Here is a 27,820-nt window from a genome sequence, read left to right on the forward strand (position 1 = left end):
AAATTCATGTTTTGGAATGGCTAAGTCAAACTCCTGACTTTAATCCTATAGAAATGTTGTGGAAAGACCTGAAGTCAGCAGTTCATGCAAGGAAGCCCACCAACATCCCTGAGTTGAAGCAGTTTTGTAAGGAGGAATGGCCTAAAATTCCTCCAAGCCGATGTGCAGGACAGATCAGTTACCAGAAACTTTTGGTCTAAGTTCTTACTGTATGGTGGGGGGGGGGGGGGGGGCACACACTTTTTGCAACAAATACATATAATATTGGATCATTTTTCTCAATAAATGAATCAAGTATGTTCATGTTATTTATTTTAATTGGGTTGTCTTTATCTAGTTTTTGGACTTATGTGAAGATCTGATCACATTTTAGGTCGTATTTATACAGAAATAGAGAAAATTCTACAAAGTTCACAAATTTTCTAGCATCACTGTATCTTAACTTCTAAGTATCATAATGCACATCACCAAAATCAAACATAACCTATTTTAGCAAATTTAACACATTTAATAGATTTTAAAATTAATGTGCAAATTATGTCTAAAATTATGAAAACTTTTGCTAATCGAGAGAGGTTCTACATGAAGAACAACAAAATAAAAAGCCATTAAGATGGTCAAAGTTCAAATAGATTCATTCAAAAGAATAATCTATTTTCTACAAAGCAGTGAGAATATGGAATTCACCACTATGGGAATGGTTCATACAAATGGCAGGGAAACATTTAAAATGTGAGACAAACAACAGGCAAAAAGCAAAAATGGCAGGATAAATCAGCAGCATATAGGTGCTGGTTGTGCCAAATGTGGTTTTCTTTATATTCAGTATACCAAAGTTTAAATCTTATATCACAGAATGCTTCGTTAAAAATAGTATTTAATTTTGAACAAATTTTCAGTTCTTGCACGTATAGCCCCCATCTCCAAGCTTATGAAGGACAAACATATGGACACTTCCACTTATTAAAAAGATCCCATAATATCAAATTCAAAAGTAAATATACATATATTCCTACAAATTGCAGGACTAGTTTCTGCTCTCTCTCCACTTTTAATAATTGTTTCTTCTTTTTGGCCTTGTACTTTTAATGTCATTCAATACAATAACATTGAGGTATGGTTACTATTCCAATTATCTTTGTGTATTTTCTAACTCAGGACAAAAACTAAAAACCGAACCCGTTTGTTACCCGCAGTCTGTATATTTCACCCAGTCCAGGGAAACAGCATAAAGATAATAGTAAGAAATGTCTTTATGTCAATTGCACCTTGTTATCTGGTGTTTGTTCATCAATACAAATGTACTTAATAAACAGCAGCAGCCCCCCTTAATTTATTCCCTGTAGTTTAAAGAAGTGAACTGCATTGGATCAATTGGGAGAATAATATGGCAAGTGCACGTGCAGCCAATAGATCATACAGTGAACTAACTGCATGCACATTGCCACATTCTCGCAATCAATCCGACATGGTCATAGAGTACCTTGCTTTCAGAAACAGCAAGAAGCGACACTTTTAAAAGATCTTATTGAAAGATCTTTTGCCTGAACCCAATCAGGTCTATTTCAATCTTCAAAACGTTATTTCAATCCTTTCACGTTCCCATATACTTTCCTAAAACTTTGTGGCATTTCACTGTTACAAGGAACATTAAATATATTCAACTGATGTTTTAGTAATTCATTCTATGAACTGCACACACATTAAAAAATGTTTTTTTTTCTTCCACACACACACACCACTTACTGTAAAAAGTTTTTTTTATTAAGAATGTTTTTAAGTCAAAAAATAAAACTCTTAATACAATTTCATACCGTCAAGTCAGTTCAGCAAATATATATCAGTACTTTAGCCATGTAAGGTTAAAGGTCCATTATCTTAAAATAAAATATATTTAGTTTTTAAAATTTATTCAAATAAAGTACATTTTCAGTCCTATAAATTCCCTACATATACATAGTAAGAGGTAAACAAATGATAAAACTTGGATATTTAGTAATCTGTTCTGGTGCTGTCACAATTAAACTCTGGTGTTATAAAACATACAACCACTTGGCTTTTCTCAGCTATGTGTACAAGATATATTCTATGCATTAAAAAATAAAATGCTAGGTAGAAATTTTAAAAACTCATATTTGCAAAGTGCGGCGGACCTTTCCTTTATTTAAATCTAACTCAATACTGTCATAGTAACTTTGACAAGCAGTACACAATCAGCACGTGGTTACAACTGCTCAACATCATCTAACTTATTCCAAAATTGCCAATGATGACTGGGTTAAAATTAAAGCTAATTTGTAAACATCTCCTCTAGGAAATATAGTCTTCCAGTCGAAATAAAATAAGGTTTGTCTAGGGTATATTGTACAGCGGATACCCTGTTCTCGGTGTTGCCAGCAGTACTTGCTAGGACATGTTGCCGCTAAGAAAATATACGAATGGCCTGTGAGGCAGGTTTTTGGCAGACAGGGCACTTGGGCTCGGCTTTCTCACAGATACGGTTGGCACACTCCATGCAAAAGTAATTGTGACCACAAGGAACAAGTGCTGCAATCACTTCACTCTCACGGCAAACTACACAGTCACGGTTGTTTTTCAGCCTGCTTTCAGAACCACTCGAGTCTGTGGGAGAGCCAGATGTTGCTGAGGTACTCCCAGGTAGTGAAGACGATGAATATCCTGGGCTGTTAGAAAAGGCAGACAGGGATGTCTGGTTAGGTAGCCATGCTAAATTAGCCAAAGGATCACTTTGTACACGCCTAGCCAGTGGATGGTCGAGAGCAGTACTGTCAGAAACGGTGGGTGACACACGAAGTGTGGAGGAGCCACTAATGCTGTTAGTGCGTCTCTGGACAGCTGAAGCACCATTAAAGGCTTGAATAGGATTGCCATGCTCAAATGGAGACCATATCATGCTGTGAGGCCCACTTAGACAATCAATGGCCGGGTATTCCATGCCCACATCGCGCTCATCTGAATTGACAGAGTTAAGTGATTCCCCAAACGTGAAGCCACCACTACCTGTACTGAACGGACTTGTAGGACTGGTATCTGCTAATCTGTTGCTGTAATAGGAATCAGTGGAGGTACTCCCCAAAGAACTTAAACTGTCATTACGAAAGCTAGCAGCAGGTCTGCGGGCTGGGTTGGGAGCCTTGGACCACAGGTTCCCGGTAGTGCTGATGCCATCTAAGCTCACATCAGTTCCATTAGAGTGAAAGTCATTGTCTGCGGTTAGGTCGATAAGAACGCCCGTCCTCATTGAGATATGAGCCTCAATTTCCTCTCTGGCTCGATCCACATTTTCTGGCATACCCGTGACCTCAAAGACTGGTTCTTTGTCACGGCTTGGAGTGACTATGTACGTATGTGTTGTTTGCTGGATTCGTTTAATGGTAGCTCCTTTGGGTCCTACCACAAGCCCCACCACACGATAAGGCACACGCACCTGGATTGTCGTCTGTCCTGGCAGGTTCGGAGATCCAGTAACAGTTCCTGCCAGTCCATTTGTTTTGTTGCGGGATGCTCGGATCATTGAGAAGTGTTCTGCTGCTGATAGAATCTCCCTTTTGGCCATGGCTACATCTTCCTTTCTCCCAGTAACAATGAATACAGGTTCTTCACCTCGAACAGGGGTTTTTATGTAAGTGTTTGTCTTTGCACGAAGAGCCTTAATTTTGCAACCTTTGAAGAAAAGAAAACTGCAATTAGATATATATTTAAGTAATTTCCTTAGTGAATTGTATAAAAAGCTAGATGCAGATGTAGTACAATGTCTCACAGTTCTGAAAACCATGCAAATTTTTTCAACTGACTGCTGCCTTCACAATAAGTGATTATTAGAGGCCATGGATATTATCACCTCTTCTGGTAAATTTATGAATAGGTAGCATGGTAGTATAGCAATTAGCTTTACAGTGTCAGTGACCCAGGTTCAGTTAGTTCCTGCTGTTCCCTGTAAGGAGGCTGTATGTTTTCCCCATGACCGTGCGGGTTTCCTCCAGGTTCTCTTGTATCCTCCCACATTGCAAAGATGTACAGTTTAGTAGGTTAATTGGTCACTTGATGTACTCTAAATAAAAAAAATAAATCAATAAGGGTGGTAGGAATTAAGAAAGTTGAACAGGGTAGAAAAGTCCACAAATTTGTCCAACAGTAGCAATTAGGAAACTGAAGAACATAATTGTTTATAATAGTTGACATAAACTGTTTATAATAGTTCCAAAAAGTATGTTTTTTTAAAAAATAAAGTGATTGGACAAAACTTCAGTCCCATTTGTTTTCTGATGCATTTTAAATTAGCAAAGAGGTGTAACTCTTGCAATAGGAACACATAATGGGATTAAATTGCCCATAGCAACACTGAAGAAGAAACAATTGCTTGAAACAATATATAGAGAACTGAGCAACACACGCAAAATGCTGGAGGAACTCAGCAGGCCAGGCAGCATCTAGGAAAAGAGTACAGTCGACATTTCAGGCCAAAACCCTTTGGCAGCTCTCCTTCGTCAATTGTACTCTTTTCTCAGGTGCTGCCTAGCCTGCTGAGTTCCTCCAGCATTTTATGTGCGTTGCTCGGACGGATTTCCAGCATCATTTGCGTGTGCTTACAGAGAACTAAGGCAAGTTTAGCTGATACCAATCTTCACACATTTCAGTCAGAAACTTTCCGAGTGAAACATTTAAGGTCAGAGAGCCTCAGAGCCCTATGGCCCAAAAGAATCAGTCACACTGTACCTCCAACATCAAGCCTTCACCCAAACACCAAATAACTTGGATTTTTAAAGTGATAATTTTAAAGTGATAAAGTGATAAGTGCTAAACATCAATACACCTCCAATGAAAGTGAGCTTGATCAATCTATTTGTGTTGAGCAGAAATAAAACAAAAAGTGCTGGAAACACCCATCAAATTAAGCAGCATTTATGGAGAGAGAATTAAAATGAACTTTTCAGGTCAACAACTTTCATAAGTCTGAAAGGAAGAAAGGGAAATTGGAAAAGGGGTTTACATGAGGAATTTCACCTGGCTGGTTGCAAGCAGTAGGCAAAGCAATTATCAACCATGCAAAAGAGCAAAAAGGTAGAATGTGGAGATACCAAAGGCATCAACAAATGCTTTAACACATGCAAATGCATCCTTTTGTTATCCATACACACAATGTGGACATCACTGAAGGTTCAATAGGTACATTTAATGTGTATACATACATCTGAAATTCTTAATGCCCAGCAATACTTAATGTTGGAACCCCATAAGATGCCAAAACTGAGAATAGAACACAGAATTTTAGCCATCCTTAAATGCATGATTTTAAGCAATCTCTAAACACTATTCAAACTGAAGCAACAGATTAACTACAAGATTTTAAAAGTGATATCAATGAAAAGACTTAAAAATTATACCTTGATGCTTTAATTATTTATTTTGAAATATTTAACTAACGATCCCTTTGCCACATAATCCACAGTGGGTTCATAAGGCTGACCTGACACAAGATATTGGTTGACATAAAGCTGGGGAATCCCAGCAAGACTGGGCTCTGCCACTTAAAACACAATCATTTGTGGCACCATCCGTCACTATAGAAGACTTGGGCATCTGCATTCAACAACGCAGATGAAATTTACAGAGAAGTGCTGACTGCAGCCAGTAAGATTCACCCCATTATTCCTCTGACAATAGTGATTTTTAAATTTTATTGACATACTGCGTGGAATAGGTCCATCGAACCACACCGTTCAGCAACCCCGATTTTAATCCTGGCCTTAACATGGGACAATTTATCCTACCAAATGGTAGGTCTTTGGACTGTGGGAGGAAACCAGTACACCTGGAGGAAACACGCATGGTCATGGGAAAACGTAGAAACCCCTTACGGGTAGCAGCAGGAATTGAACCTGGGTTGCTGGTACAGTCAATTTTGTAAATTTAAGTGTTAGAGGTCAGAGATTTAGATAGTATGTAAAGATAACTCTGGTAAATAGTTAAACAAGAGATTTTGTAGATGCTGGAAATCCAGAGCAACACACACAGAATGCTGGAGGAACTCAGGAGGTCAGGCAGCTTCTATGGATAAGATTAAACAGTCAAAAGGTGTCTGAAGGGTGCCTAGTTCCTTTAGCTGTACTCAGTCAGAATTCGATCCTACTGGACTTGTGATTGCTGCAGAATAGTGGTACTTCCGTGTCTTTGGTGGGTATTCTGACTGGGTTTCTAGTCAACGGTGATCTACAAAATTCAGTGAAGATGGTGTCATTGAATGGTACAGAGGGGTTAATCTCTAAACGGAAGAGATACACACACCACACACACAGGAGCTGAGTTTCTCCAACATTTTGTGTGTGCTGCACAGATTTCCAGCATCTGCAGATTTTCTCCAGTTTGAGATTCTGCAGATGCTGGGGCTAAAATCTTCCCTGTTAAGAATCACTGCTCAGCTCTTCCATTGATTGCTTCACTTTACCATTTCTTAGCCTGAACCTGTACACTGTCTAGGTCCTGTTGCACACCAGTGTGCACTTCCTCATGAATCCAGGGGAACTTACAGAGGTCAATATTTCATAGTTCAAACATCTCCTACTGCCACTTATTTAAATGTTTTTTTTGGAGGTGTGCAGACAATATTGAGGATAAAGGTTACCATGCAACGGCTAAAGATGGCTCATGATCAGGACCCTAGGAACACCACGTTAAGGTGGCTGTTACTACAATGCTATTACACCTTGGGGCATTCCAGAGTTTGTGCTGGAACTGAATTCCAATCTACAATGAGTTTGTATGTTCTACCCATTACTGCATAGATTTCCTCCAGGTGCTCTGGTTTCCTTTCACAGTCCAAAGACATACTGGTTAATAGATTAATAGGTCATGGTAAATAGTCCCGCGATTAGGCTAGGGTTAAATCGGTGTGTTGCTGGGTGATGCGGCTCATTGCACCAGAAGGACCTGTTCCGCACTGTATCTCTAAATTTTAAAAAATTCCAAGAATTTCAAAATTGTATTCCAAGGCTAAGATGATCAGATGGCATCTAAAACCATCTGTTGCTAATGTTGATGGAGAAGTTAATTTTATTCTTAATTTACTTAGTGGTTGTAATGAAATATCTGAATCCATTTTAAGTGGGAAGTCAAACTCAAAAACATTACTATAGGCCTGGAGACATATGCCAGACCAGGTAAGAACCTTCTCTAATGGAGATTTGTGAAGATGATCATTTGCAACTTTGTACAACAATCTGGTATTTTAGTCATCAGTACAAGTATGGTTTTAATTCCAATTTGCTTAATTCACTAAATATTAATTCTGTACCTGTTCATGAGAGTCCTAATTTCTTTATCTGGATTCTTATTGCAGGATTACTTACCTAATAACATCACTGCATTTCACCCTGCTGCAAAGAAAGCCTGTTTAGATACAGACTTCTGAAATAAGACAGAAATCTAAGAAAGCTCAATCTAAGAAAGTGAATACACAAAATGTTGAAGCAAATAAAATTTAGAAAGCTATCAGTCAATAAATGTGATGTAGCCTTCAACTAAGCCATTTCTATGTCATCACCTAAGCCGTGAGCCTATAAAGGTATGCAAGTATTCTCAAAAACCTCACAGTTGAAACTGCATTATAACTAATTTTAATCAAATTAGGACGCTTTGCTTCCTAACTTTCAGCAGAGAACACTCTTAATAAAACACCATTTTCAATAGCACTTAGACTGCAAGCAGCTGATCAATCTTTGAACAGCATAACAAATTCTAGATAGAGAGCACCATAGCATCCTCTGTAAGCAAGTTTGTATATTCCTTCCCATGTAGATTTCCTCTGGGTGCTCCGGTTTTTTTCCATAGCCTAAAAGCGTACCAGTTAATAGATTAATTGGTCATTGAAAATTGTCCCATCGTTAGTTAAACCAGTGGGTTGCTGGGTGGCACAGTTTGAAGGGCTGCTAGGGGCCTGTTTCACACTGTACCTCTAAAATAAATAAATGAAAATAAAACTAGAGAATGCTACAAATACAGGTCAAGTTGCACCTGTTACAGTAGAAATTAGATAACACTTCAGGCTGATGACCTTTCATTAAAATTGTTCCACACTCCACAGATGTGGAGAGATCTTGTTTCATCAATGTATTCTCTCACTAATTCAGTTACATTAACAAAGATGCAACAAATAATTCCAAAGTTGTTGGAGCCAAGCTGCTTACTTTCTCCAATACTGAAAGTAACCATACACATGCAAAATGGAAACCAATATACATAATTTTATATTGGTCTCCATTTTACTAACTTCATATTAGAAAGCAAAAACTTATTATGAGAAATATGTTTCTGATAATGCCCTCACCCACCACATTGGACGAATTTAGAACAATCAAATTGTGATCAGGGTCAAGAATGAAACATTCCCTTAAAGTGGCACATCAAAACATGCAGTTTCTAATCTATACTTAATTGCAATTTTTCCGTATTTGTTATGCAAGCCACCCATCCGATGTCAACAATGTCAAATAGTGCAAATTTTGTGCCTCCTGCCTACTAAGATACAGACTTCAATGATCAATTTCATTATGAATAGCTTAAGCTAAATTAATACCATAATGCTTTAAGTGAAAATTATGGAGTCAAATTCTGTTTCAATGGTGTTTGTATACTGATGATCAGTGTTCACATTCCAGTGCATTGTGACTGAAGTTCCTTACTCTCCTGTTATTACCCTTTAGGTAGTACAGTAAACAGACATTTTTAGCACAACTCAGTAGTGTTTAATGGTTAGACCTCAATCATATCTCATTTTAGCCATCTTAACCAAATGATTTCCCAACATCTACGCAACTAACTCAGTCAATATTATTTTCTATATTGATGCATTATTTCATTGCTGAAAACAGTTCTAGCTTGTTAACTTTTAGAATTTCTACTGCATCTGAAAATAACTGAATCTTTAATAAATCTGTTAACAAAACTTGCTTTTGCACTATTTTTATACATCTTATAGTAATTTATGTATTGCACAGAATTGCTACTGTAAAACAAATTTCATGACACTCAGTGGCCACTCTATTAGGTATCTGACCCTCTACAGCTGCACCCTATCCATTTCAAAGTTTGACATGTAGAGATGCTCTTCTGCACACTACTGTTGTAACGCATGGTTACTTGAGTTGCCTTCCTGTCATCTTCAACCATTCTGGCTATTCTCCTCTGACCACTATCATTAACAAGGTGTCTATCCTCACTTTTTTTGTTTTTCTTCACCATTCTCTGTATAGACTATTGTGCCTGAAAATCCCAATTTCTGAAATAGTCAATATTGCTTAGAACACATTTCTTCCTCATTCTGATGTTTGGTCTGGACAACTACTGAACCTCTTGATCTTGTCTGCATGCGTTGAGGTGCTGCCACATGATTGGGTGTACATGTGCACCTAATAAAGTGGCCACTGAGTGTCTATCATTGGCTGAGAAATGGCAGATGGAGTTTAACTTAACCAAGTGTGAGCTGTTGCACACTGGGAGATGAAATATACTCAGATAATGGCAGCTCCCTGAAAATGGCTGCACATATTGACAGATGGTAAAGGGAACCTATAATGTTGCCTTTATTAGATGAGACATTATTATACATTGCATCCTCTTACCACCCTTTCAAATGATCCAACCAAATATATTTAAAAAAACACAGATCAACAACAGATAGAGTTGGGTACAAAACTGAAAACATAACAGCTGTGAAGAGACCAACTTTAACATTTTGGGACAGCCTTCAATACAGCATATTGGAATGATGAACTTAATCACATTTCTTCCCATACACATGGCATGGTGATACAGTTGTTAGTGCTGCTCCACTACAGCTTGATTGTCCTAAGCCAAATCCTAATGTCAGGCACTGTGCAAACATTGCATGCTTTCTCTGTGACCACTTGTTTTTTTCTCTGATTGCTTGAGTATTCCTTTTGTATTCCAAAATGTTTGTTGGTTAATTAGCTCCAGTAGATTACCCCTCAATGCAGTTAATGTCAAAAGAATTAAAGGGGAATTGAGACGTATGGACATAAAATGTTACACTACAGGAACGGAACCTTTGGGGACAATGATGATACCAAATTAAGTTAATCCCATCTGCAGACATTCAAGACTGTTAACTGTCTTTTCCAGTCTTCTTTTTCATGTGCCTTGCGCGTTACACACTTGGGCAATCATGGCTCTCCACATCAAACAATCCCTCGCAGCATCAATGAAATCTCGCACATTTAGATTTGTTAGTTCTTTCACAGTGTCCATATACTTTCTTCTTTGCCTTCCTCTTCTGCGTCTCCCAGGCATACGGACTTGTAATGTAAGGCATTCTATTTCTCCCTTTCTGATGACATGGCCCAGGAAATTAAGTTTCCTTTCATTTAATGTTCTCATTAAAGATCTTTTTGTATGGGCACATTGGAGTCTTGTCTCATTCGTTACCCATCTCTATATGATGTTTTCAGCATTCTTCTAAGAAACCACATTTCTGTTGCTTGTAAGTTTCTTTGGAGTTCTGGTGTTATAGTCCATGTTTCAGAAGCATACAGCAAGATTGACCAGATGTAACATTTTAGTAGCCTAAACCTTGTTGTCATAGAAATGTGTCTTTTGGTAAAAATGGGTTCCTTTTTTTGGAAGTTGGTTTTGGCAATTGCAATTTTTTTTCCTTTTCCAGTACACAAGTATAAAGGAGAACAAAAAAATTGTTAGCCTGGATCTGATACAGCGCCAAAAATTACAATATAAAGAACGCAATAAAATATAAATACATAAGATAGGTTGTATACGTAGACTGATTGTATATCCATAAATGATGCTAGGTACAGGAGTGTCTGTACATAAGGTGACTCTGACAGGAAGTGATAAAGTAGTGGCAGTTGGGGGTATGGGTTAGTGGGTGGAGATGTTGATCAGACTTATTGCTTGGGGAAAGTAACTGGTTTCCAGTCTGGTGGTCCTGGTTTGGATGCTATGAAGTCTCGTCACTGATGGAGTGAGTCCATGAGCAAGGTGAGTAGGATCATTCATGTTATGGGCCTTTTTCCTGGCACTTTTCTGTATACATGTCCATGATGGCAGGTAGGCTGGTACTAGTTTTACTACCCATTGTGGAACCTTCCTATGTGCCGCAATGCAGCTTCAGTACCATGGTCTTATTTCCCTCCATTCCCATGCCTGTTTATGTCTGTCTAGACGTCTCTTAAACACTGCTATTGTACCTGCTTCCACCACTTCCCTTGTCTGAATATTTTAGCCTCTTACCCCTGTCAAAGAAAACTGCTCTCACAAATTTAATTTTAACATTCCCCTCCATTAAGCTATACCCTCCATTTTAAGGGAAAAAGACACCATCTCCCCTAGCAACACACACAAAATGCAGGAGGAATTCAGCAGGTCAGGCAGCTGGGGACAGGAATAAACAGTCAATGCTTCGTTTGGGCTGAGATCCTTAATGACAAGTCTCAGCCTGAAACATCAACTGTTTGTTCCTCTCCATAGACACTACATGACCTTCCGAGTTTCCTCCAGCATTTTGTGTTGCTAGATCCCACTGGGAATCAATGCTCTTAAGAGCCCTGCTATTTATTTTATTTATATTTAGAGATACAGCATGGAACAGGCCCTTCCAGCCCAACAATCTACGTCGTCCAGCAACCCACCAATTTAACACTAGCCTACAATGACCAACTTTTCTCTTACATTTGACTTCACAGATTAAATTCCATCTTCCATTTCTCTACCGACCCTTCCAACTGCTTTCCATTATGCTGAATTGTTTGCCAACTTTCCTGAGTACACACAACCCTGACAATTGTTGTCACCTACAAACACTAATCATCCCAACTATATTTTCAGTGAAGTCATTAATATATATGACTAACAGTGTTGTCAGCACTGACCTTAGCAGAACAACATTTGTCACAGTCTTCCAATCAGAATAACACCACTCCAGCACTATACCCTGCCTTCTACGGCCAAGCCAAATTTGAATCCAATGCTTTACTACAGTCCACATATAGACAAACTATGTCCTACCCACATCATTTTATTACCTTCTCAATAAAAGTTTGTAAGACTAGACTTGCCCTTCAGAAAGCCATGCTGACTATCCCTACCAAGTCAATACTTTTGACTTGGTAGGGAATAGATCTTATCCCAAACATCTTCCCTAATTATTTCCCTACTACTGACATAATGTTTATCTGCTTACAATTCCCTAGTTTATCACTATTGCCCTTAAACAATTCTCTGTTCTCCAGAAAATACGGTGAAGCAGTACAGGAACTAAGAAGGACAGGTGGCAGAATGGATTTCTTTCCCAGCAACAGCGACAGACAGTCTCCTATATTAGAGGTTATACAATTAAAAAACATTTTGCTTCATCAAGTAAAATAGTTCATATGGGGGAAAAATAGCATTCAAATATGAGAGTTCATTTACTTCAATCACAATGAGACAGATTTAATGAGATTTCTGTTGAATGCAAGTGGAGCATTCATTACTAACAGTTTTAATCTGCAAAACTCATATACCATATGTCTATAATTTAAATGAGATAATACAGGCATTCCCTGGGTTACACAAGCTTCTGTAAGCTAATTTCCCTAATTCAGAAAAATCTATCTTCTATGGTACCCATATCATATTGCTCTACATACAGTTTCACTAAATAATCACACATTACAGTAACATTACATTGACATTACCCACAATTAATTGGAATATGTAAAGTATCCAATCATTAATGAATGTTACCAAACAATATTATTGACTTGAAAAATGCTTTAAAAATGTACAGGAGAATTGGCCTAAAGTCAGATTTCTGCAAGTCAAATTATTTGTAACTCGGGAAGCTCTCGTTTGCTTCATATTTAAAAGTTCATATACAAACCAGCTAAAATTAGAACAGAAACAGGTTTTCTTAAAAGATTTTTGACAACTTATGCAAACATTTCTTGATTGAGCTTGTATTAAATGAAAGATTAAGAGCAGCACAAGAAAATAAGTTTAGGCAACAATATTCAAATGTTAAACAACTAAGTACACTGCAGATGCTGTGGTCAAATCAACATGTACAAACAAGCTGGATGAACTCAGCAGGTCGGGCAGCATCTGTTGAAATGAGCAGTCAATGTTTCAGGCCAAGACCCTTCGTCAGGACTGCTAACTGCTCATTTCAACGGATGCTGCCCGACCTGCTGAGTTCATCCAGCTTGTTTGTACGAGTTAATATTCAAATGTTATTGCCTTCCCTGTTCAGAATAGTTATGAATTTTAAAGTGAAAGATGCTGGAAATAAGAAAAAAAAAGAAAATGTTGGAAATATTGAGCAGATCAGATAGCTTCTGTGAAAGAGAAAAGAAGTAATGTCTCTGGTCAAAGATTTATTACAAGTATCAGAACAAAATTAAACAAAATACAATTAAAAGGGTGAAATATCACAATTCCACATTTCCCAAAACTATATCAATTTTGTGCCTTCTTGATATTGAATCCAAATGTACTTTTTAATCAACATTTCTTGTGTATTTGAGGAAACAGATCTTAAGATGACAAAACTTAATGGTTTTCTTATAATCAAGTGCCATTTATTTGTACTGTTGGCTCTCGTGAACTTTAAATGCATTCCACATTTTAAAAGTGCATTAATCAACTCAAAAATATTCTGCAACTTGGTAACATTTTGTTCACTATTTCTAGTTACCAGAGTATCTTTCAGGTTAAATGAATTGGGAGATAGGAGAGTGACAAAAGAATCCCAAAACAATTAACTTTCATTACAAGAAAAATGTAACCACAGTTTGAAGTATATTTAATCTGAAGCATTATCACTCTTACATTCAGTAGTGTTCTTTTGATTTAGTCAAAGGTGATTTTATTGGACCTCTTTACAGGACTTTCACAACTGTATGTGAAGGACAATTTACCTTACAGGCCAGCAGAATGCATTCTACTCCACGTGTTCTACAGGCAGTCCCCGGGTTACAAACAAGTTCCATTCCTGAGCCCGTCTTTAAGTCGGATTTGTACATAAGTCGGAACAGGTACATCCGGTATAACTTAGCATCAGTTAGTCAAACGTTTGTCTTGGCATACAGTATATATTTTATCTTTCTACGCATATAAAACACAAGAAATGTATGTACTGTATTTCTATAATTAAACCACTGCATAGCTTAGTAATAATTGTAGCTTTCATCGGGGCAGGGCCTGTCATATGCTCCATTATTCTCTATTTATCCTTTAAAATTGTTCCAATCGTTGACGAATGTAGCCTAATGCTTTTCCAATGACTGATGGCGTTTCACCTCTTTCCGATTGCTTTATTATTTCCACTTTATTGTCAACCGTGATCATTTTCCGTCAACGGAACAGAAACACTGCAGATTCAGCAGTAGCCACGGGCGGCGGGTCCTGAGCACCCCCGCGTCCTAAAGTCCACCCACACTGAGACAGGTTAAATGGGACAAGTGGAGGCAATGCTGACCCAAATACACTAAAACATCTTAAACATAATAATACAGTACTGTACATAATAATACTGTAATAATAAAAGTAACTACATACAGTTGCATTGATATCGCATACCGGAAGGGGCATTCGTGAGGTAGCATTATGCTGGACCTGGTGCTGGAGAGTCAGGGTTTGATTCTGCTGTTGGAGATGGCAGATTTACTATTGGAGTCAATTTCTTGAAGTAGGCATTAAGGGAGGCCTGTACAGAGCTTTTCTTTTATCTGTCATAAATGGCCTTGTAGCAGCTGAGGTTCTCAGTAACTGCACAGTAAACTTTGGTGAACCTCTCTGTATTAGAATCTTGCTCCTCTAACTTTGCCATCCCTGCTTCAATGAGACAAAAGGCTTCAGCTAACTTTTTCGGTTCCGAAAAAAGACCAAGGCTTGAGCTTGAAATCCCCTGATGCATTACCCCCAAGCGATAACGTCAGCCTATCCTTCAATGTCTTATGCCCTGGTGCACTTCTTTCCTCTTTCAAAATGTAGGCCCTTTCCAAAATAAGCCAGTCTCGTCTATATTAAATATTTGGTCTGGCAAATAACCTCCCTCCTCAATTTTTTTTAACATTTCAGGAAAAATCACTCACAGAACTTGCTGCTTCACCTTGCACTTTAGCAGCTAATAGGAATATCACGCTGACTTTGATCGTCTAACCAAATTACCAATAGCCTTTCCATTTCAATAATCAAACCACTGCGTTGCTTAGTAATAATTGTAGCTTTCATCGGGGCAGGGCCTGTCATATGCTCCATTATTCTCACTTTATCCTTTAAAATTGTTCCGATCATTGACCGACTGTAGCCTAATACTTTTCTAATGACTGATGGCGTTTCACCTCTTTCTGATCGCTTTATTATTTCCACCTTATTTTCAACCGTGATCGTTTTCCCTTTCTTTGATGCATGGCCAGTGCTTGCATTGGATTTACGCTTTGGAGACATAGTTACAAGGGTAAATAAGAGAAAAATTTAAGCCAAGTACAAAGTTACACACTCAGCACAGTGTTAATGGCAACGTGATCCAACTTAAAATGCAGGACGGCCTTCCATGAGGCGACGAACTGCTGAAGCCGCGCAATGTTTTCATGAGCGTCACAACGTAGTGTGTGCGTGCATTACTATGAACCATTTTACGTATTTAACTCGGATTTTCAATATAATAGGCTTTGTGGCAGGCTGTTCGTAAGTCAGACGTTCGTAACTCTGGGACTGCCTGCATAGTCATCATCTAGTATAGGTGGTTCCACTCCAGGACTGGCCAGACATAAGCACTTACCTTAGTAGTGTGGCAAGAGGGCTGGAACGCAGGCGAGACTTAAACAATCAGGATTCAAGACCCCTCTCCCAGCATACTAGTTGACCTCCAGGCCATTGAGAATGCTGATGAACTAAGAGCGAGACCAACTTAACAAAGTGAACTAAAGGACTACTGTGTGCTATGCCTCACTGAACTGTAGCTTGTATCTACTCCACTCGGCTGTTCCATACAACCTAATGGCTTCTTAAACATCAGATGGACTATACAGCAACGTCAGAGGTGGAGGGGCCTGCTTCCTAACACCTCATAGTGCTAAGACATGAGAGCCCGGGTGAGTTCCTGCTCACCTCACCCTGAAATATCCAATGGTGGAATGAGCTGCCACAGGAGTTCACTTCAGCATCCTGATGGCAGTCTACATCCCAACCCAAGGCTTCACACCTGCACTCAATGAACTACACACCCTGGTCTACAGCCATGAAATGGGATACTGAGGCCCTCTTCACCACCGCCAGACTTCAATCAGGCTAACTTCGAGAGTGCATTATCTAAATACGAGCAGCATGTATCCTGCCTCACCAACAACCCAAACAACCTTGACCATAGATGCCCAATGAGCCAACCCCACCCACGTTTAGGTAGATCACATCACCAGGCTGAGTTCCTTCTCCAAACAAAAGCTGAAGTGCGGGGATCTGGTATGGAATGCCATACTGTGCTGGTGCTGGTCTAAGGAAACAGATGAGCTTCTATGCAATTGCTCTGAGTCAATAGACTGGTTCATGCTCAAAGACTCAGTACTTAGCCTGAATGAGTACTGTATGTCACCACCATCATGGACTTTATCAACAAGTGTGTTGAAGACTGTATCCTAAATAAGTCAATCCAAACTAGAATCCAGAGATGAACCAGGAAATCCACTCCCTACTGTGGCATTTAAATTAGGTAGCGTTGATATTTACAAGAAATCAAGATATGACCTTCATAAGCCATCAGGGACAACAAGTGACACAATCAAAAGTCAAGTCCCAGACCGATCGCTGTGGGTGGTGGGTTAACATGCTCTGACGGGTGACAGGATGAAATCAGGCAGCGGCATTGATAACAATACTATAATTCCAAGCATCTCCAACACCTCCCTTTGCAACTGGATCCTTTACTTCCTGACCAACACCTCTACCACTGTTATTCTCAACACTTGCGCCCCACAAGGCTGCACCCTCAGCCCCCTACTCTACTCCCTATACAATCACACTGCAAGGCCAGATTCTGATCAAACTCCACCTACAAGTTTGCAGATGATACTACCATAACTGCATGTCTATACATCTCGCTGCCTTGGTAAAGCAGTGAACATAATCAAAGACCCAATTCACCCTGGACATTCTCTCTTCTCCCCCTCCTCACACCCCCCCCCCCCAATCAGGCTGAAGATACAAAAGCCTCAGAGCACATATCGCAAGGCTCAAGGACAATTTCCACGCCACTGTTAGAAGATAAGTTTTGCATTGTACCTTAGTACATGTGATAATAAACCATTTTACAGAATTTAGTAGATTAACTTGTTAGTGCTCAATAAACACATCAAGGAAGCACTTTTAAATGACACTATACCTTTATCTCCAATAATAAATATATTGCATACAAATTAATTTACTCATTTGACTTTGAATGAAAAAAAAATGAATCAAGAAAACAGCAGGATTCCCTTAGTTTATTTGGGACATTATACCACTTAACTGGGGCAGACAATTGTTGCCAAACATTTTCTAACTTGTGTCAGCCGCATGCACGTCGTGTGGATGTTATATACGACACTGTGCTTAGAGTGAACAGTTTTTAAATAGCATCACTTGTGTGTTTGTGTTCAAAAAAGCATTGATTTTTGTCACTGAAAGTTGGCGAGTATAAACAGCAAGACAATTCAGAACTGTTTTGCTTGCTGCATTCAGATTTGGAAATGCCAAAAACAGCCAAGAGTGATTTCACTATGCAGTTAGAAACTACAAAGAATTTTAAGGCATCAGCAATCATAGAAAACACTGTTTGAAGGAAGTCCAGTATCTGCACTGTGTCTGCATTGATTTTGTTTATTTACAGTCAAAAAAACACATCAACGTATGCTGAATGAATTCCTTTGTTGATAACTATTAACTAATATTTTATAGTACTGTAGCAGTTTTATTAATGCTCTAATTTATTCTGTATTTCACTTAAATACATAATTTGTTACTTAGTTAAACAGTAGTTTGTCCTTTTTAAAAAAAAACCTTTTTAACTATTACCATAAAACTTTGGCTAATTTGGGCCAAAATGCACTGGTCTGAGTAATTTTTTTTGAGTTTGGTAAAGTGTACCAGCATTATATAGATTACACAATACAAAAATCAAAATCATTTGGCCCAATTAGTTCACAGCATCATTACCCACCTTTCCTGCTTCTTTTCATTCATTACTGAAACCACTCTCACATGTTCTGTAGCTTCTTAAAAATCTATCTTCTATGACCAGCCCTTGAACTTTACTAGTGGCATATGTTCCAGTTTAGTTGGAGCTGTTTATCAGCAACTGTCTTTTACTGGCTCTCCCCAGTTTTGCCTTTTCCATCTCATAAAAACATAATTGAAATATATGGTGTACATACCAAGTGATTTTGATAGATTAACCTAGGCAAGTCTACAGTTTTAATTCCAGGACCCTCCATGCATCTGAGGGATTACAGATGGAAGATACAAGTCATGTGCAGTGGCATGCAACATTTTGCAATACCTATCAGGATGCCCCTTCTAGATTAACACACAAAATGCTGGAGGAACATTACTCCTTGTTGATGTTCACTGGAACATTAATGATTACACAGAAGACCTATGAGGCCTGGTTTAATCAGACAGTTACTGCCTGACTCAGTCACCTGATGAAATGTAATCAACTCAAAATAGTAATTGTTTTACTTTCTACAGATGTTACCTAGCATGTGAACATTTCTAGCATTTTGTTCTATTTCATATTTACAGCATCTGTAATTGCTTGCTATTAGCCAACTGATATACTGTTCAACATTTTCTTATTATTAAACAGACAATGCTGCCTCAACTGACTCATCCAAAGATATGTTTAAATGAGTGGAGGCAATGCATACAAACCACAAACTCAATACCAAGTCTGTAATAATATTTCTAATTTCACCTATGTGTCATGTCCATGTGATCAATCTCCACACCAAATATGAAACTTGATACTATTGCCTCCTCAAAAGTGATCTCTCTGAATTCATCCTGAATGTACATGCTAACTCCAACTGACCTTTCCAACTATGTAACTATACACATTCCATAATGATTTTCCAACTCTACTTTGTCATTTTAAAATCTTGCCTGCTATTTATGTATTCTCTCTTGTTACTCTCATTCCAAGCTCTGTGCACTTTATTCACAACAGTTGCAAAGTTCTATATTTCCTTATATTTATTTACTCATTTCAGTTAGTTTGGTTTTCTTTTGTTGGTGGGATATATTTTCATAAATATGACTTCAAATATTTCCTGCCAGCTTTATTCCCCCTCCCAATTTGGTCTTAACCTCTAAATTAGCTTTACTCTAGTTTCCCAATTTAACCATAAAAGTTTTTGTCTCATGCCTTTTAACATCTTGAGAAAATTATTTTATAATATTTACAGTGACATAAAATGTTTATTTTTATTTAGAAATCAGGCCACTCCAACCCTTCAAGTCGCACTACCAGCAACCACAATTTTTTTTTTTTTTTGGAAAAAACACTACCCTAATCACAGGACATTTAACATAGAACATAGAATAGTACAGCAAAGTACAGGCCCTTTGGCCCACAATGTTGTGCCGACCCTTAAACCCTGCCTCCCATATAAACCTCCATCTTAAATTCCTCCATATACCTGCCTAGTAGTCTCTTAAATTTCACTAGTGTATCTGCCTCCACCACTGACTCAGGCAGTGCATTCCATGCACCAAGCACTCTGAGTAAAATACCTCCCTCTAATATCCCCCTTGAACTTCCCACCCCTTCCCTTAAAGCTATGTCCTCTTGTATTGAGCAGTGGTACCCTGGGGAAGAGGCGCTGGTTGTCCACTCTATCTATTCCTCTTAATATCTTGTATACCTCTATCATGTCTCCTCTCCAAAGAGTAAAGCCCTAGCTCCCTGAATCTCTGATCTTAATGCATGCTCTCTAAACCAGGCAGCATCCTGGTAAATATCTTTCCAATGCTTCCACATCCTTCCTATAGTGAGGTGACCAGAACTGGACACAGTACTCCAAGCGTGGCCTAACCGGAGCTTTATAGAGCTGCATCATTACCTCGCAAATCTTAAACCCTATCCCTCGACTTACGAAAGCTAACACCCCATAGGCTTTCTTAACTACCCTATCTAACAGTGAGGCAACTTTCAGAGATCTGTGGACATGCACCCCCAGATACCTCTGCTCCTCCACACTCCCAAGTATCCTGCCATTTACTTTGTACCCTGCCTTGGAGTTTGTCCTTCCAAAGTGTACCACCTCACACTTCTCTGGGTTGTACTCCATCTGCCACTTCTCAGCCCACTTCTGCATCCTATCAATGTCTCTCTGCAAGCTTCGACAATCCTCTACACTATCCACAACACCACCAATCTTTGTGTTGTCTGCAAACTTGCCAACCCACCCTTCTACCCCCACATACATGTTGTTAATAAAAATCACGAAAAGTAGAGGTCCCAGAACCAGTCCTTGTGGGACACCACTAGTCACAACCCTCCAATCCGAATGTACTCCCTCCACCACGACCCTCCGCTTTCTGCAGGCAAGCCAATTCTGAATCCACCTGGCCAAACTTCCCTGGATCCCATGCCTTCTGAGACTTTCTGAATAAGCCTACTGTGTGGAACCTTATCAAATGCCTTACTAAACTCCATGTAGATCACATCCACATTTACATAACCAATTAAGCTACTAATGTCTTTGGACTGTGGAAGGAAATTGAGCACCTGAGGAAACCCATACATTTCACGAGGAGGAAACTCCTTACAGAGGACGCCAGGATTGAATGCTAAACTCTAACGCCGAGTTATAATAGCATCGCACTAACTGCTATGCTTTGCAAGTAACAAATTCAAAACTCAGTTATTTGCTTGCAGAGCTTGTGAAGAGGTTCATATTTAATAAAATGACATCATGGTGCACAATCCAATTGCAGATTCTACTATCACTACAGGGAAATCTCAATAAGCTCCAATGCCAGTGCAACTGCATAAAAGGTGCTGGGAAATAGTTGTTGGAATTTGGTTAGCAAGAATAAGGTTTCTGCAATTGCCTTAGTGACCTAAATGTTCACACTTACCAGCAAAATCAAGGCAGGTTATTGCTACAACAGAACTTTAAAATGTCAGCTTACATTAAGTACACTTTTTCACTGTATATTTCTGACAGCCACTGTTTCACAATTTTTTAAATTACCATGCTTAGAGAAAAAATAACGTTCATTTTACATAAACAATCGTTTTAATTGTAGTTGGGACATGAAAAAGTTTAATGATGTCAAATATAAAGCAAAGGATACCAGTGTTGAAAAGATGATGTCAATGAATGGAAGGATTTTGTTAACAGCTTATGGTTTTGTTAATTAAATTTGAATGACAGAACTGGAGTTGACAATAAGGATCCTCAAGGTTCAACAGCCTACTTAAATAGAGTTTGCCTACTTAACAAAACCACAGACACATTAATAGAGAAGCTAAATGAATATTGATGACTTCTTGGAACATTGGAAGAAAGTGGCAATAGCTGTTATCTCTCTAGTAAATAATTTTGACGATTTATTGTCTACTGCAACAATCAAAGTGTAATTAGGAACACAACCTGGCTGTTAATTTGGATGATTGCAAAAGGTACCCCCCCCCCCCCACCAACATCTCATACAAATCAAGCTTTCTAAAAAGAAGGAATTTCCTCTAACCCATCTGAAAAGTAAAATAAATTAGATTGACATTAGTTTTTATATTGGTGAGACAGATCCAGAGTAACAATTATTTTGTTCTCCCATACACATGACTGGAAATAACATGAAACAATCTTGAATACATCAAGACATGAAACTTTAAACAATTAAATAATATTACAATTAACAAAATCCTTTATAAATTTAATTAGAAAACTACCAAAAATTATATTAAATTGCAATTAGATATTGGAATACAAGCAAACAGAATTTCAGATGTAGTAGAGGGCTGTGCAGAGTAGAGTCAACACATATTAAATGCCCAATTTTAAGATATGAACTCTCTCCTAAATTCACAAGCTGTACCCAGGTTAAAAACGCACGATACTGTATATGGACATCTGTACAGACAAATTAAAAATTCAAAAATCCCACATACACACATGCATTATTTCCTTCAAACAGCTGTCTACCCTTAGTAGCAATTCTTCCTCATCAGTATGGCTGTTTTGCATTATGCCAGTGTTGGTTGTTAATGCAAACGACACATTTCACAATGTTTCGATGTACATGTGACAAATAGATGAATCTGAATGTCATTCACGACAATATTGTGGAGGCACGGTTACCATAGAGAATTTTTTTTTACTAATTTATATAAAGAACCGACTCACGGGTGTCTATAAAAAATGGAATTCATTCCAGAAACTGCCTAAACTAAAACGTAAAATACAAGCCTGACTGTCAATTCGATTATAGAGTACATAATTCTGTTTCATGCTTTAAGTGATTTAAAAATCACTTAAAGCTCAGGTGGACACTCACACAACTTGCTCACTTTAGGTTAAATTGACATGGAAGAACAGTATTCTATCCCAAGTCATTGTGAACTATTATAATACATAGTTTTGGTACAATTAATCCAAGGATCTATGAATACTACAGAACCTTGCCCTCCAAACATTAATATCCTCTGCAAAGTCAGTACCTTTAAGTTAGTAATTTAATTAGCTTGTGTGCTTAGATGCAGTGATGTTGAACTCCTTAAAACTTAAATATGTTCATTGCTAATCTTAGGAGAAAGCTGCTTAGTTTAATTTGGTCAAAGCTGGTATTTCACAATTTAACAATTAGACAACCTGATCTCTATTATTATATTACAATATCAATGCCATGTAGTATCAACAATGAAAAGAGTTTAAGTTATGAGTAGAATTACAGCAAACTGATTTCTATTTTCAATGTTGCAGTTTGTCACGATTTCAACACACAGCCTCACTCTAGACTGGTCTACATGTGCAAATTGAAAAATCAAAAGAATTGTAAATGCTGGAAGTCTAAAATAAGCTGCAAGTTGTAACAGAACTCAATTTATAATCAAGGGAAGAATCTGTAAACTCCATACAGAAAGCACCCGGGGTCAGGATCGAATTAGGAACTGAGAGGAAACTGGATAATTGATGAATCACAGTACCAACCTTTAATTTCATTTACATCTTCGAGCACTTAATTCTGTCCACCTTTTAGAACAGAGATGAGGAAGAATTTCTTTAGCCAGAGGGTGGCGATTCTGTGGAATTCGTTGTCACAGACAGCTGTGGAGGCCAAGTCATTGGGTACACTTAAGTGGAGGTTGACAGGTTTTTGATTAGTCAGGGTGTCAAATGTTACAGGGAGAAGGCAGGAGAATGGGGTTGAGAGAGATAATAAATCAGCCATGATAGAATGGCTGAGCAGATTCAATGGGCCAAATCTGCTCCTGCTTATGGTTTTATTTCCCAAAGACGAAGTAAGTTTAATCCAAAAATCTATGAAGGTGATTCACTTAGGGTTTCATTCTTGCTTGTTACTAATTTTAGTTTATAATACTAAAACAGACAATTATACTTTAGATCAGGGGTTCCCAACCTAATTTATGCCATGGACCAATACCATTAAGCAAGGGTGGGAACCCCTACAAATAAAATCAAAGCTGGTTGCTTCACCTGAACAGTTTTCTATTCATTCTTGTTGCATGGTCAACATTGACATTTCAATAAATAATAGATGCTTAATCTCATTATTCCTTCACTTTGTGGGGAGGAAAGTAAAGCACTGGCTACTATAAGCCTCATCCCTGGATAAAAGGTAGAAAATACCAGGTTATTGCTGGTCACTGAACTTTGATAGAAAAGGCATGTATGCAAACAATTAGACAAGATGTAATCAACTCTCATCATCTTCTCTCTTGTGCCCCCTCATAAAATGGCTTCTAATATCAACTCACTGTTTGACTTGCATACGGATTAGGCTTCTTCAGATGGTATACATTAAAATGGTGTCACTTTCAGAGGAAGAAATAAAAATTAAAAGAGGCCAGAAATATTTAGGAAAGTATTTGTGGTCATTTTCTGCTCTGCTGAAAGTTCATGCAAATGTAGAAGCAACTGCAGCTGTATTTAGGAAGCTAGAAACCATACTCCACTCAACAGTACTTTCTGTAAGTGGAGAACTTTTAAATTCATAACCCAATATACCAAAAGTTTTGCCTCGGTTGGCAAGCTCTCTCCTTTTTCCAAGGCTCTCTTTGCTTAGAATCAACCACAGTCTAGCTGATTCCAAAACTGTACTAATAACACTACCACCGCCTGAGAGTGTTTGTATAGTTCCATTCCTATTATAAAGCCTAACCTTGTTGACTCCATGCCAAACAACCGCTAGCTGAAGTTGCTGCTTAGTAAAATGTAACAAGCTGAAAGGTTGAAAAAGTATTAGAAAATAACAGGAACAGACATGGCTGGGAGTGTGTGTGTGTGTGTGCAGTGACTACTGGGGCAGTGAAAACATGTGGTGCATTTAGTTTCTAATGCATAGCTTCATGAGCAGTTTCCTGAATTTTCAGCAGAAAAGTGGTACATTATGGACATATCCAGATCTCTCTAATACAGCTGAATATATCTGCTCAGACAATTCCATTACACCAGTGTTACAATAAAGGCAAATACTCAGATGTATGATCTGGGAGGAAGTCACCAACCATTTCATCCAGCTTTAGTCACGGTTGGAGGTGGATTCATGCAAGAGAGAGTAACGTCCACACTTTAAAGTTCAAAGTGACATAATGAACTGAAGTAAAAAATCCAGGCTCTGTGAATAATTCAGTGTACAAATACATGCCATCTTAAAGTGTTTACACATATTTTACCCAGAAATCAACCATTTACATGGCATACATAACCTGTAAACCCAAGGGCCAATATTCTAATTATTTATGGTTCCCACCTTTGCTAATCACCGTGAACTTTTTGGTGTCCCTGTTTGGATTTGACTGCACTCCACAATCAAACAGATTGCAACCACTCACAATAGAGTATCAACAATGAATATCAGTGTGAGAGTATCAATGAATATCAATTTATTTTCCTGCATACATTTCAACCACAGTCAAAAGGAATTAAGAAAAGAGAAAATAATTAGCGTGTACAAGAAAGCAAAGAATTAAACTGCACTTGAAACTGAATATAAATTATAATTCTGAGAGTGCTGTTTTTAAAACTTGCATAGATCACAAACAAGAGGTGCATCATTCCTCAGAAATGCAAAGTCGTAAGAACTTTTGTTTAATCAAATATTTTCCATAAAATCTAGTTTAGATGCCTTAGCTATTCCTACATTGAAAGGAAAATGCACCCCAAAATTACTTTAATGAAGTTTTAAAATATTAACAAAGGTTTTCTACCCACAGTACCAAATGGATTTGATTTATCCCTACAAACTGAAAGATACTATACTAAAACATGCATTTTACTAATAGTACAAATGAATGTGTGCACATTTGAGATACTCAAAACTGAACATGAATTCAGCAGGATTCCTTTCTTTGAATGTACTGGTTTTGATTTAAAAATCGAGTACATGCTAAGTGCTTTAATCAAAAATTTTTCTATCTGGCAGAATTTTGGAATTAAATCTATTTCAAATATGGCAATATCTGGTGTTCTCGAAACAAAAGCAGAAATCAATCCCAGACTCCCAAGACCAAACCCTACAGCCTATGATGTCAGCATATAAATCAGAGCATGGTTTGATTCCTTAACAAAGAGAACAATGAAACACTAAAGAATTTGCCCAAATTACCTAACAGAAAAGAAACTGTCACCTTTAAATACAACATGAGCACTTTCTACTTATCCTAATATTATAAAACAAGGAAAAAATGATAGCTTGAAAAATTTTCAGCCCTGTTACATGACAATTACACTGGACTGAATTCAGGATATCCTGTGTGTATGCATATCTGGTTTTCAGGTATATAAAAGAATCAAGCAACTACCCTCTTCCAAACCAATTTTCCTCTGAATATTTTAAATAAATCATACTTTGTTCACAGACTGAAACAGCAAAGACAAACATGCTCCATGAAAATTAAATTATTGGGACAATCCAACCCTGTCAACCACAGTATTTCATCCATTTCTGTTATGCACAAATAAGCTATTTTTGCCCCTTCGCACCACCCCACCCACACACAAAGCAACTGCATTAAATCCAAACTAGACACTCAACATCTTCCAATGATGCAGAAAGCGCTACCATAAACAATCTGTCAATCCTGATGCATAATAGTCACAGGATCTCAACAATCTGAAAGATTTAGGATTCACAAAATAAGTACCGGTAATTCTTTTTGGAGCAATGACTTGGTTGAAGAAAACGACTATTTTGCTCTCCCCACTCCAATTACCCAGAAACACACACACACATACAATGAATTAGAAAGTGCTTCATATTTACATTACTTTTTGTTTAACCTCTAATCTGCACTGTTTTGAGAATTTGAATGAATTTTAATTTTTCCAATCCCCGCACATATCCAGCTATGATTTGCTAGCGAAATTATTTCACACTTTTTAAGGACTTGATAGAGGAGGCGGGGGGGGGGGGGGGGGGAATAAACTTAAAAAAATTTAAAAGAGGAAGAGGCGCCGCTTCCTCATCCGGCTGTGGTTACCTTGCCTCCCCACGATCTCAGCCACATGTTCGGAGCTGGGCACCGGCACACACTCGGTCATGTTCACACTCTTCCTGCGCCCGGGGTCCCCGGGCACGGTGAAGAGCGGCGGGGGCGGCGGCGGCACCAGAGGCGGGTGGAACAGGGAGACGGCCAGCCCGTTCACGCCGCCTTCATCCTCCGCCTCATCCTCGTCGTCCTCTTCCCCGACCATCACGGCGCCGCCGACTCCTGCTCCACCACCGCCACCTCCCTCGCCCAGCAGACCATCTCCTTCCTCTGCCAGCCCCAAGATTGAGAGGTGATCCAAGGCGAGCCGCAGCGATTTCTGATCCTCTTCCGTGCCGGCGGCGGCATCGGGGGCTCCACTGCCACCACCACCCCCGCCGCCGCCGCCGCCGCTCACGCCCGACACTGTGCCCCCTCCTCCTCCTTCGCCCTCGTTGCCACCAGAGTCACTGACAGACTCCATCTCCGCGAACATCGAGCCGGGCATGCCGCGGCCGCCACTGCCGCTGCCGCTGCCGCGCGCGTTCGGTCTCGGCGCGCCTGAGGTCCGACTCGCGCTGCCGCCGCCGCCGCCGCCGCTGCTCCTCCCCCTCTTCACGCGCCCGCCGCCTTTCCTTTGTCTCGGCCGCGCTTCTTCTCTCCCTGTCTCGCTCTTCCACGCGCGCGTGCGCGGCCGGGCGGGCAGGCGGGCTCTCGCGCTCTCCTCCTCCCCCCGCCCCTCCCTCGTTTCCTTTGCCTCGCACCGGCCGCTCCCTCCCTCTCTCTCTCACACACATACACTCACACACACACACACTCTCTCCCGCGCCTCACTCACTCCCTCAGACCGGGAGAGGCGCCCAGTGACGTCGCCGCCCGCACAACAATGGGAACCGGCCATCCGCCGCCGGGTCAGGGGTCAGGGCGGAGGCGCACACACACACACACGCTCTCACAAGGAGGGCCGGAGCTGCCCGGTGTCCGCACTACCCGGGAGCGGTGAACCCTCTTCCTCGGAAGTGGTGGGTGGAACTTCACTCCACCCCGCCGCCACGTCTCGGAGGAGCGGGGCTTCCGATGAAACCGGAGTAGTGC

At 39.3% G+C, this 27,820-nt stretch overlaps 1 protein-coding gene across 1 annotated transcript; it reads right to left on the reverse strand.

The window, feature by feature from the left end:
• Window positions 1-1,742: 1,742 nt before the first annotated feature.
• On the reverse strand, window positions 1,743-27,467 carry LOC140739721 (RNA-binding protein MEX3B-like). Its single transcript, XM_073068177.1, has 2 exons — window positions 26,738-27,467; window positions 1,743-3,684 (listed from the first exon to the last, which is right to left on the reverse strand). The coding sequence occupies exons 1-2, from the start codon at window positions 27,231-27,233 to the stop codon at window positions 2,423-2,425; spliced, it is 1,758 nt and encodes a 585-aa protein (XP_072924278.1). The 5' UTR covers window positions 27,234-27,467; the 3' UTR covers window positions 1,743-2,422.
• Between the last annotated feature and the right edge of the window lie 353 nt (window positions 27,468-27,820).

The sequence above is a fragment of the Hemitrygon akajei genome, chromosome 16 (genome assembly GCF_048418815.1).
Source record: "Hemitrygon akajei chromosome 16, sHemAka1.3, whole genome shotgun sequence".
NCBI classification, from domain to species: Eukaryota; Metazoa; Chordata; class Chondrichthyes; order Myliobatiformes; family Dasyatidae; genus Hemitrygon; species Hemitrygon akajei.